Genomic DNA, 13,186 nt, shown 5'->3' with positions numbered 1-13,186 from the left:
CTTATGCTTTCTTATGCCAGAATGGCTTTTTCATTTTACTGTTTATTTTGTTGGTTTAACCTTTGGAGTCATCCATTGAGTGGACACCCACATTTGACAGCTACACTGATGCTTCTGCAAAAGTGCTGTGTCGGTGGCTGCCAATACATCCCCCACACACTTAAAAAATAAATGGCAATCATTTTGAATGAAGCTCTATCGGCTTGTAACGGCATCAGCGCATTCTTGCTGCAAAAATGTGCAGAAGAATTGCATGCTTCTATTTTTCATGTAACTGACAATTGATTGCCTTGTATGGAGTATATCGTATTTTCCAACATGAATCACTCAGTAAACAGAAGGGCAACTGCGGTGAATTTATCATAATCACCATTGCGCTGAGGGAAGCAGGAGTTTGAGCATTTCAATGATGGGAAAGAAACATCTGAGCGGTGTGTTTTAATAAAATCTACGCACATTCCTGTGATAGTCTGGACTGCTAAGCAGAACAAGATCATTATAAGAAACATGTCACAGTCTCTCAGATTCATCCCTGAGAATTGGATTTGACGAGACCTCATGGCACACATACAGTATCTCTCACTTTCCAGACTGTGTTGCTTCAGTGCTTTGACAAGTGAGAGAACAGGAATTTTTCCACTTACAAAAAATATTGTCACATCTTAAGCTTTTCCGCTGTCCTCTGTTGTTTCCTCCAGGGGACGCCTCTCCTGACTGTGCTCTCTCGGATGAAAAAGAGGGTCTTTGTCTATGATATACTGGCTATACCAGTCTGCATGAGATGGCCTTTTTAGTTAATTAAGCTGCTATGGTTTGCTTTGTTCAGTTTCACTTCCTGTCACCGGTAAAAGAAACTGAGTAAGAACGAGCTTGTTACCGCTAGCTTTCAGAGAACAATGAGAAACCGATGTCATAGCACAAAGGTACTCCATGGTATAGAGACATGAGAGACTCTTTTTGACCGGGTTTGGTGACAGATCTTGGGAAACGAGGATGGAATGAGCTCTCGTTTCTTACCTCCTGCACATCCTCTGCTTTCCAATTCCTCCCCTCTTTACCTGTCATGCTTCTTGCCTTTGTAGTGGTCCAAAGGAGATCTGCATTGCATTTTACAGTGCAACATCCACCCAAAATTATTACTATCTGGAATATTTTTTTGCTGCAGTACGACTGTGTCTGGAATTTTTTTAATTTTATTTCTTCTAATCATACATATTCTCTCATCCTTCCCCTTCCTTTTTCCTTTTCATCCTCACTCTTACCATGTCACCTCCCATCTTTGCTCACCCCCTCTCTTATAGCCCTGAAACCTGAAGAGGAGGCCCAGTTTGGCTCTTCCTTCCCTCCAACATGGGTGAAGGAGGGCAACAGCCTCACCCTGCAGTGTACCTTCACCTCACCTCTGCTGCCCTTCCAGCAGGATGTCAGCTGGTTCAGAGATGGTAAAAGAGGAATCATATGAGCCTGAGTTTTGGTCATTTCAATGGGTGCGCTAGGTTTCTTTTTTTCTTTTCTTATTTTTTCATTTTCCAGGGATACAGCTGCATCAGTCCAGCACTGTGGACATTAAGACGGTCGACAATAAGACTTCCATCACTTTAAGGGCTGCGCACAAGGAGCATGAAGGTGTTTACACTGCCCAGCTAAAAACCCGGGATGGAATCCAGGAACACAGCGCTTTTGTCTACGTCAAAGGTGAGGACCAACATGAAGGGTTTCTGTTCAAATTTATACCCATATTCAGACCTTTTATCAGCACATTAGAATCTATGTTTTGATGATTTTGATGTAAATACTGTAGCTGTTTTTGTTCCTTTACTAATTATGTAGCATTTTAAAGGAAATAATTATAAAGAAATTGCTTCTGAACTCTCAGGTTCTTTTCATTCATAACAAAATATATCGGTATTATTTGTTTAGTGTGTTGACTGCAGAGGTTCAATTTTGAACCTTGGAAATAGTAGGAAGTAAGAGGCACATGGTTAATTTACTACCTCTTATGGGGCTTTAAATTGCATCTTATGGTCAACATTAGCAGACGGAGTTTCGTGATTTGTCATGAAGACTGAAGCTCCACGCTTCACAAGTCACATGGCAACTGAGCGAACTCCATCCGCTGATAAAAAACGGTGAGATGATTGAATGCCCAGGGAAAGGCTAGTAAGTAGAACTTGTGTTAAGACTTGCTTTTTTCAAAGCTAAAAGGAATAGTTCAACATTTAGGGAAGTATGCTTATCCACATTCATGCTGAGAGTTATAGTTTATTACAAGTTTGAAACCACTCTTGACCATAGTGAGTCTTGTTGTCACTGTGAGATTTTCAAGCAACCAACAGAGACTCCAGGAAGTCATTGCCTCGTATTTCCTGAAATGTCAAACTATTCGAAGTATATTTTTTATACAAAAAAAACGTGATACTTTCCAGTGTGTGACTGTTTTTTTATACTGTGCATATGTTGATTGCAGTGTGCTGCAGTACTACAGATTATATTAATAACTTGTACTGCACCTTGTTTTATTTTACTTTATTTTAATGTAAAATATATTTTGTATGTGCTTATGTATGCTTATGTATGTAATATTACTTTGATTTAATTTTATTTACATAATCATATGAAATTGTTATAGTTATCTTTCAGTGGACCCCAGAAAGAGAAGCTGTTGCACTTGTATCAGCTAATGGGGATACTTTACTACTACTTCAGCTGCTGCTTTAGGAGCAGGTGATCTTTACTTTATACACCTGCTAATGGACACTATGTCACGCTTGTAAATATCTGTCAGGTCACATTTGCAGCATGCAAATATACCACGGAATACCTCCCACTTGACTCATCAAACTTTTGAAATGTGTCTGAGCAGCTCGATCGTATAGCACATGTTCAGAAACACATTAATCCTTTCGTCTATAAAAGATCAAATAAAATGTTGTTAAACTATCTGTGATTGCATGAGTTAGATTACCTTAAATCCTCCATCACACTTTCCCTCCATCATCCAGTTTTGTTTCTGCATCTCACCTCCTCTTGTTTTCCTCTATTTCTCAATCTTTCTCATCATTGTTTCACCTTATTTCTACCTTGAGTTAATGTCTTTTTTTTCATTCCTCATCTTCCTTCATCTCTAATTGTCCGCAGATGCATCAGCTGCAGTGCTGGGAGGTCCCGCCTCTCCTCTGTCAGTCCAGGTATCTGACGTCAACAAGGACTATGTCTTCCTTACCTGGCAGCCGCCCAGTGCCGACGGATCATCACCTGTGGAGGGTTATTATGTGGAAAGGTGAGGATTAGTCTGGTGAGACGAAATGACAACTGAGACTGAAAGTTGATTCTTCACCTTGGAAAAATTTGGGTATTGCATTTGATCTTATCATACAGTCTTCCTCAGCAGATGGAGTTATTTAAGTTGACATAGAAATGTAGATGTTCAAATTTCCGTTTCCCTGAGCATTTTAAGGACTTCTTTTCTCTTCTACACTTAAATGTCGTCATGTCCCATTATATACACTTCTGATTATTCCATACGCTCACTGTGAGCACAGTCTATCGGTAAGACTCTAAACCAGTGACAGCAAGATATTTACTTGGCTATCACATTTATTATATATTTTTTATATTATATAAACTATATATATATAAATAGATTTTCAAGCCATCGAAAAATACATTTTCATTATTGTTATGGTTCATTTTATCTTGGTTACCTGTTCAGTTTGATTATTGAGTTGGACAAGTGGGCTGTCCCTCCAAATAATAATAAACTGTACTATAAGATTATAATTTTATCATTACATATGGCTGATTAAAATGTTCCCCCCATACGTATCCGGGGATTTTGAATGTATTTAGATTATTACTGTAGAAACAAAGATTTAGAGGTAAAATGAGAGTATTGATGAAAAGTTTTTAAACTGAATTTGGTTTTTCATTGCCAGGTATATTCAGGACAGTCTTAGATCTCTTATAGTCAGGTCACATTGATTTAATCTCCATAAAAAGGCTTATTTTGGATTGGAATTACAGCAATTTGCTCTATTGCAAGTCAACAATAGACCGACACTAAGACTACGCCACTGAATCTCAGCCTCCCCTGTGTGCTGCTGGTGAGGAAATTGGATTAGAGATGGCTGTGGTGACCAGCAGTGGTGTAATATCCATTTGGCAGAGTTCACATGAGATGGACGTTATACATGGTAATTATCAGCCCTCAACACTATGTTAACAGCAGAGTCAAAGACTCCCAAAGGAGAACAGGTGCTGCAGTTATCACCAACATCAATCAATCAGTATCATCCTGTAAATGTGTGTGTGTGTGTGTGTGTGTGTGTGTGTGTGTGTGTGTGTGTGTGTGTGTGTGTGTGTGTGTGTGTGTGTGTGTGTGTGTGTGTGTGTGTGTGTGTGTGTGTGTGTGTGTGTGTGTTGTAATAAGTTTGGAAAGAGCAAGACAAAGCATGTTTGCATCTTTGTAAGCTCCCAATTCATTTGTGCATAACTTTGTGCATTTTCGTGTGTGTGTGTGTATGTTTTTTTGCTTGTTTGTGTTTCCGTATGTTTTTTGTGTCTGAACTTGTATATCTTATTTATTCGGTGTAGAAGATACAACTCCTGAAGGTTATTGGGTGAGGAAGGAAAATGTAAGATACCTCCCAGTTCCCTAGCAACCCCTTACGGTTAGAAAACTGCACTCTTCTCTGTCTTTGTTTACTGCAACTGACAACGGTTTGCCATCGATGTTGTATAATCTGAGGTTGTAGTCTAGTTTAGATATCAGTTTTTAGTCTGGTGGGAGGCCCATTATTTGCACATGATGGTCTCTGGTCACAATTATAGGCCTTGGTGGGGTATTTACTGACTCAGATGTGTGTGCAGGCTAAAATGATTTACAGTTGGTTTTATAATGTTGCACCCTGCAGACTGCACATAAAGTGGTTCAAACATCACACATTTGGTTCTTTATTTACCTCTTAATCAGATGTCTCCCTTTCCCCTCCTTATTATTGCATGAATGTAACATCTGCAGGACTGATTTATCTCTCTCTTTCCTTCTCTCTCTCAGATATGACCTAGGTCAGGGCGAGTGGGTGCCCTGCAATATGCATATTCAGAAAATGTGCCACTACCCAGTGTTTGGGCTGAAGGAAGGAACTCTGTACCAGTTCAGAGTCCGTGCCGTCAACAAGGCTGGAGCAGGACGCCCGTCCAAGGCCACAGAGCCCGTCCTCACTGCAGACCCCCTGGAACACACCAGGACCACGGGTAACACATTACACACACTGACAGCTGAATTTAACAAATAAAAAATTGTGACATTTTGTATCACCACAGCTAGAGAAACAGATGGGTGACAGATTTAAAGAAAAACCTACATAACCTGTTTGGTTCGTTTCATTTGTGGTGTGAAACCAAAACAGACCAACCACAGGATTTTATGATAGAAGATGTGTGATTTTAGTATAAATTCAAAAGCTTACACCACTATTAGAATATTATACCGATCATGAACTCTTTTGAGAAATCTATAAATTAAGTAATTGAATTTAATTTTAGGTAATTAAGTAGTAACACCGTCTGGTAACCATGGTAACATGATCAATCAAAGACAAAAGCAGTTAAAAACCGATTTTGAGAGATTTTGTTCAGTTCTGTGTATTTCTACCAGTTCCTCATTTAAAAACTGTGTGAAATGCATTCACCACCCAGTGACATTATAGTAACGCATAGTATTGGAGTAGGCTACAAGACGCCTATTTTTTCTCTAAGTTCTACCTGTTCAGAGGTGATATAGCATGAGGTCCTCTTGTAGTCTGTAGCCCTCCCCTCATCTCTGTTTAAGGCTCCTGGGTTGAGGCTTTGTTGATCCTTTTCTTTTTTCTTTTTTTTTACTTCCAGTGCGAGTCCAACATTGTTTATGCATTGAAATGCTAAAATGTTGGATTACTCTTTTTACGTGACCTGTACCACAACTTAAACGTATCAATGCACTATTTATCTCCTTAGTCCGGGCTAAATGAACTGAGCTACAGGTGAAGTGTTGGGCCCGTGGATGTATTAAGAGAGCTGGATATAACGCTATTCCTCAGCCTTGCTGTTAATGTATCCCAGCGCCCACTCGTGATATTGCAGCAAAAAAATCCCCTGCAGCCAAAAAAACAATTGTCCCCGTAGACCGCCATTAGAAAAGAGACGTCTGTAATACTGTTGACAAGACACTTCCAATTGTAAAAAAGTAAAAAATTATAAAAAGTTTCTCTTTCTATTGTGAATTGTTAATCCATGGAGGTTTTATATTTGCAAAAAACCTTTATTTGCATGACATCTGCAAATCTTCGAAACTCATTTTATCCAGCCCCGGGGTTTTGCTGTCGTTACTGCGACAATAGCATCCTGGAGTGGACCACTTGGTTTCTTATAAGATTACTTTTAAGGCAATAGGCTTTGTTAAATAATTTATACAGTGGGGGGATGTAAAGTAGATAACTGAGTGTGTGTGTGTGTGTGTGTGTGTGTGGGACTGTGAGTGTGCGTGTGGCAGGGAGGACAGATGTGCTCTGTTCAGATGCTTTGGATCATTAAACAGAGATGAAGGACAGACAGAAGGTTGACTTGCCGCCGGCCTATTCTCCATCCCATCCATGTCGCTCTCTCTCACCACTTTGTGTCTCTCTGGCTCTGGCTCTCTTACCAGTGGCTGGTCCTCTAACATTAACACTAGTAGTGTTATCATGGGCTCTCATATAACTTCATTACTCTGGTATCTATTCTTGTTTTTTCCCCTCCATCTCCAACCTATCTCCCTCACCGACTCACCTCCTTTCTCAGTGGTCAAAGTGGACAGAGGGAGGACCATCACCATTACAAAAGATGAACTGGAAGGTGAGAATGCTGTAATTTTATTTCAGTGTATAATTTTGCCATTAAAAAAATGCCATTTGAACATTCCCTCCCGTGACTTCAAAGAGTATGCATGTTTTATTGGCTCACAGGGTGCCGTCTCCTCGCCTGTAGGTGGCCTCAGGCCTGTGGCTTAATGCATCTTCATATTCTATTTAACAACGAGCTGCAGTAATTGTATGGCTCAGGCAGTGAGCATTTGTTCCATTTACAGAAGTGAAAAGAACAAACAGTCCCTGGTGGTGTCCTGGTAAATGCACATAATGGCCCGAGGTAGTGTGAATGCCTGTGGAGAGGGCTGATAACCTTGGCAATGTAACTCATAGACAGAGAGAGATAAAGGAACAGGGGTCTGTGTTCGAGAAGGCAACCAGAAAATAAATGTGGCTGAGGAAATGAATTCATACAGTACTTTCAAGTTTAGAGTGAAGGAGAAAGCATGCATGCGTGTGAGCGCAGCTTTTATAGTGAAATCAGTGTTCATCCGTCACACACTGACTCGTGTTGCAGGCACGCATGGTAACCTCACGCGCTCATACGCACATGTTTAAAATGCTGTTGTTGAATCCAGAGATAACATTACTCGCATTTTTTTGGACACCTTTTTACCACTGAGATGGAGCAAAATCTTACCAGGCGTAGTCGTCTGCCGACTCTGCTACCGCTCGGCGCTAGTTCAAAGGCTGATCGTAGTGTAGTCACTGACTTCTGTAGTGTCTACACATACACACATGCAGTGAGGTCTGTAATTAAAATGACATATACATATACGCTTATTCACCGTCTTGCCGACAGTTAGACACTCTCATTTCTGTTTGTTAAGTATGGAGGTAAAACCAGAGAGATGATTAGCCTAGCTTAGCCTTGACTCATTTGGAGTGTCACAGAAAGTGTGCTGACTCAAGCCTTTCGACTATATGTTATCTGTTGCACCTATGTATTAGGAATGGACCCAAATCCAGCAGACAAAGAATAAAAATCCCTGATGCAAAGATTTTAACAAAAAGAGAAGCAAAAACACTATCTCAGCCAGCACTTTCTGGGCTCTACTTTCATTCTCACTGACCTTCTTCTCACTTTTTTCTTTGTCGTCCTCCTCCTCACCATCCTCTTCCTCCTCTCTTTTGCGGTGCAGGTCAGGTCAAAGCTCCTTTCCCTCCCACAAATGTCCACGCCTGCGAGGTTAGCGACACCTACGTGGTGCTGAGCTGGACCGAGCCTGAACCCAGAGGCAGGGAGCCACTCAACTTCTACGTGGAGCGGGTTAGTCTTTACTCCCACACATCTACACACACACACACACACACACACACACAAATGTTCATATTACAATAACTCTGAGGACCTTTGTTGACTACAGTTATCTCAAAGCCCCTCAACTAAAACCTAACCTGTTTTATCCTTAAGGATAATTCCCAAGGTTTTAGTAAATTAGCCATAAATCACATTACTGCTCACCATTGTCCAACACACTAGGTTAGTTTTTAGATTGATTTCTCAACTCTGAGGCAGCCTTTAGTTTGGGGTCATATAAGGGCAGGAAGAAATCCACTTGCAGAGACTTGAAACTGGCTTGAAAGAGTAATCCATCATATCTAGTCCACTTTTTTTTTCTTTTTTTTTAACATAGATTTTTTCCTGTTAGCTAATGTTGCAGAATCTTTTTTTTTTTTTTTTTTTTACATTTCACATTTACTTGAGCATCTAGTTGGCTGCTGAAGTAGCAACAGCACACTCTCTCTGGACAGTAAAGAGGTGACATAATGAGAGGAGGATGTCATGCAACAAAGGTCCCCAAATTGGAATCAAACCAGGGAATCAGATTATATAGTACAGATTATAAATCCTAGCCACTAGGCTACTATCACGACCCTGGTGTGGAGTTTGACGTTTGCTCATTCTTGCTTTTAAATTTTGCTTCTTCGGTTTGATTTCATGACTGAAACAGCCTGAACAGCGATTTCATTTCTTAAAACACTTCCTACTCACAACTGCATTAACTCACCAACATAACTGTGACCAAAAATAGAGCCGACTAATTGATTATCCCTCTTTTATTTATCCCTTTTATTTTCATAACATGTTGAAATGAACAGAGACCAATGCCAGCCCTGAAAGTGTGAAATTAGACTAAGAATTTATGGTAACTTTGAAAAATAGGCAGCAGTAATGATAGATAGATAGATAGATAGATAGATAGATAGATAGATAGACAGATAGATAGATAGATAGATAGATAGATAGATAGATAGATAGACAGATAAATAATTTTTAGTCAATGGGATGACATGCAACCCCCACTTGTATTTTCTACAAATCCAAGTCCCCTAAGTATCCCCTTAATAAGACTATAATCAATATTATACTAACCGTGGAACACACAACTACTTGTATGCAAAAGGATTTGCTCTTAGTGACAAACCAACTTGTCAAACCTGAGTGTGCAGTTCCCTTTAGCTCTATGAGGCATTTGAACAGCTTTCGGCTAATTGTTTTGCTTTTATAGGCAGCAACCCTCATTCTCTCTGCTCTCATATTGTTGATTTGTAGGTGCAGGAGGCATCTGTTTTTCCAGCTGTACACCAACACATGCAAAACCACAAAGAGATATGACCAAATATTCACTCTACTGATGCAATCAGATAAAGTACATGCTCTCTCTCACACACAAACACACATGTACACAGGCATAAATATGTTCAAACACAAACCACCATTCTAATTAGTAATACACACACATCCGTTCAACACGAGGATCGGTGTTTTTGCTTCATCTCGTTCCTCCAGCCGCTTGTTGGGCTTGTTCGGTCCGATGCTTGAACATGAGGCACATCAGCAGCAGGCTCTTGACCACAGCGTTAATTAAACAGACAGTAGAGGGTAAAAAAAAACCACGCACACACTTGTCAATTTAACTGGGAATTTTTGAACTCGTTAAAGGCAAGCAGACCTTGATGTTCCTCTTTCATGCTATGTACTAAGGCAGGGTTTGATTTTCTTGCTTGCACACTTGAAAGACTTTTATTAACATTCTAACTGGTGATTTAACACTACCTGGAGCTGAGATTTGAAAGTTTTGTGGTTTAAGATCAGTCAAAACTATAGTATATTCTGATTTTGATTTATCCGGCAGTATTACAATTATGCATTCAAGGTAACGTCTGTCAAAGAGAATACACCAAAAATTTAAAAAAAAAAAAAAAAAGGGTTTTTTGTTTTGTTTTTTTCACCCAGGACTAGATACAAAGTTCATAATGGTGCCAAAATAACAAAAGCTTTCTTCCAACATATCAAGGTGTGGGGACTGACCTATACTTTACAACGATAAAGGGCCTCAGCTCTTAAATATCAAACCCAACCCCCAACAGCTTCTTGCTCCAATAATCAGAAAACTGCCACAGGAAATAAATTTTTATTGGACTTTCATAAGTTACTGAGGTAATAAAACTGTCAAATCTGTCAAAGGCATCTGAAATTACTGAAGTCTGCTGCTTCACTTCTGCCTATATAATGAAGGGAACATTCAAATATCCCTTTCACCCTTGAGCAACCACTCTATAATCACTGATCTCTATGACATTCCCCTTTCTACTGTTAGGTTTTCCTCCTCAAACAGGGAGTTAGAGCAAGCAAATAATGGTAATACAGAGCAGAAGAAAAGTAAACGCAGAATATAAAATAGAGAACATTCCTGCGATGTATTGTATTTGTATCATTAGCTGAAAACAACTAATTGACAAAGATGAAGAAAAGATGTCAGGATGAGTCACTGGTTGTTCCATGTTTTGGTAATTTCCTGGATTGACTGGCTACCGTTTCTTTATATCTGCACGTTTTTCTGTCTTCCTGAATGTGAGGATCTATTGATATTTCTACCTTCAGGTCTCTCTGCCTATCAAACCAAACTGTAAATCTTTACTCCTCTTTGTCTGCCCCTGTCTGAACATAAAGTGGTTTGCTCCAAAACTTGTCAATCACCAGTTAAGTACAGAGTAAGCCATGGTAAATAAATAGAATGAGTTATGGGACTTTTTAAAGCGTATTTGGCAGTCTTGGCAGCCCTTCACTCTTGTGAAGATTGAATCCTCCAGCATATATGAAGGATATTGAGTAATGAACATGTCCTTGAGGTACATAGTGCTTTTGCAATCATATTTGTGTTTTTTCTAATCCTGTACTTGGCTCAGTCCCTGGCAGGGGTGAGCAGCTGGGAGCTGGCCAGTCTAGACATGGTGGTAAACTCTCCCAGGTTCCCAGTGTTTGACCTGGTCAAGGGCAAGCAGTACTGCTTCAGAGTGCGCTCCATCAACAAGTACGGTGTCAGTGACCCCTCTGAGCCGAGCTTGCCCATATCTTTGGGAAAGCCACAAGGTGAGAGAGAATGTTCTATGTCATGTACTACTATCCACTTATTACTCGGCCTGCTGTAGAGGTCAGTTGGATTTTGAAGAGCTACTTCCTAGTTCAGTATTTACCTCCTGTAGTATACCTACTATACAGTCTTGCCCACACAGTTTTGTAATACAAAAGATGAAAATAACGGATACTATGGGTTGTTCATTTTGGTTTTCTGGGGATTTGTTTACAACCTGTCAGATCATCTGTCTACTTGTGTTACCTGTAACTTGTCTGCATGAGGATTAAAATTTGGACACTTATACTTCAAGTTGTTTTTAAGTGACATGAATATCCTTGTGGTATGTTTTATTTTTCAGAGCTCGTTAGGCTGCAGCTGACTGTAATTTTGAATTACAGAGTAAATTCTGCTGATTTTGTTTTTCAACTAATCAATAATTGTTTGGTCTATATAATGTCACAAAATGGTAAAAAAAAAAAAATGCCCATCACACTTTCTTAAATCTCAAGAAGACATCTTACATTGGTTTTGTCAAACCAATAGTCCGCGGCCCAAAGATAAAGAGTTTACAGTCATGTTAGACAAAGAAGAGCAGCAAATCATCAAAAGAGAAATACCGATGCCTTATAAATGACTGAAGCACTTCATCATTTATCACAATAGTTGCCAAATTATTTACTGTCAGCTGCATAATAAATTCATTGAGCAAACTGTTTTAGCCCTGCTGTCAATGAATTAAGGCTTATTTAAAGGGGCCCCTGCAGAATTTTCTTGTAAGCAGACAGAAAGTTATGAGTTTACACTCAGTCTTTCTCACCAAAACGCATCGTGTGTATCCTTGAGGGCCTAACACACATGTCCGATACATACTTCCTCCCAAAACCTTTTCAGCACCAATTTCTGTATTTCATAGCACGACACCATCACCTGTTGATCAGTGTAATAATGTGAAATCGTTGGTAGGAATGTGTCTTACGTCATTCGTACACATGCATAAGACGCGCAAGATGGGAGGCCACTCGTGAAAACACTGCTCAGTAGCAATATTACCATACTATCACTGGTCAGAAACACCAATGGACACCTCTAAGGCTTATTTGAATATAAGGCTCATCATTGTAACAGTCTACATTGTCCAACTCACTGAGCAGATCAGATTTAGAAACATTGTCTAATGGCATCACCGGTTCAGTTTCTGTGCATCTTATCACTTGATCATATTTTAAAGTGCTAAATGATTTTTCCAAGATGAAACAAACAGTTGAATGAATTCTGTCTTACGGTCAACTTTCATTTGATCATTTCAGCTTTCATAGTTTTAGCTGATGATTTCCGTCTGATTCCCATCAGCTGCGCCAGCCCCTCCTCACTCCCTGATGGCCATCAGAGACACGGACACCTCGGTGCTGCTCCAGTGGCAGGAGCCCAAAGAAAAAGACGACATTCTGGGATACTACCTGTACTACAGTGAAACTGGCAAACAAGACTGGAAGACGGTTAACAACAAGCCTATTACCAAGACCAGGTAACTGCGACAGATTTATTAAACATTTTCCTTTGTGGTTGTTTATTGTCACGTCTCTGGTTGGCTGCAGGAAGAATTGTTTGTACTTTTCTAAGACTCTGCAGTCTAAAAAACGGGTAAACAGTGCCCACAATGGATTACCTCTCTGCATGGAAAAATATTTCAGATATAAAACTTTCATTCCGCCTTAACTTTGTCTCTCGTCCTCAGGTTTATTGTCCATGGGCTCGAGACTCGAGGAGAATACGTGTTTCGGGTGAAGTCTGTAAGCCAAGCAGGAAACAGCAGCTATTCAGAGCAATCTCGCCCAATCCTCGTCAAATCTGCCATTTGTAAGTGCAGCTTCCAGCCTGTAAACCAACTAGCGGACGTCACATTTCATTTTCTTTCAGGACACAACTCAAGTATCTGAG

At 39.9% G+C, this 13,186-nt stretch overlaps 1 protein-coding gene across 1 annotated transcript in view; it reads left to right on the top strand.

Annotated features, from left to right (window-relative positions):
• myom3 (myomesin 3) overlaps positions 1-13,186 on the top strand; it is a 61,058-nt gene that overhangs the window by 22,735 nt on the left and 25,137 nt on the right. Inside the window, exons 9-17 of the mRNA XM_040117973.1 lie at positions 1,302-1,442; positions 1,534-1,695; positions 3,139-3,280; positions 5,057-5,256; positions 6,820-6,873; positions 8,027-8,154; positions 11,079-11,262; positions 12,599-12,773; positions 12,984-13,105. Coding sequence (XP_039973907.1) covers positions 1,302-1,442; positions 1,534-1,695; positions 3,139-3,280; positions 5,057-5,256; positions 6,820-6,873; positions 8,027-8,154; positions 11,079-11,262; positions 12,599-12,773; positions 12,984-13,105 — 1,308 coding nt within the window. The remainder of the gene's footprint in view (positions 1-1,301; positions 1,443-1,533; positions 1,696-3,138; positions 3,281-5,056; positions 5,257-6,819; positions 6,874-8,026; positions 8,155-11,078; positions 11,263-12,598; positions 12,774-12,983; positions 13,106-13,186) is intronic.

Source organism: Xiphias gladius, chromosome 22 (genome assembly GCF_016859285.1).
Source record: "Xiphias gladius isolate SHS-SW01 ecotype Sanya breed wild chromosome 22, ASM1685928v1, whole genome shotgun sequence".
Lineage (NCBI taxonomy): Eukaryota > Metazoa > Chordata > Actinopteri > Istiophoriformes > Xiphiidae > Xiphias > Xiphias gladius.
The sequence above is the reverse complement of the archived record's forward strand: the minus strand, read 5'-3'. Positions and strand labels throughout refer to the sequence as shown.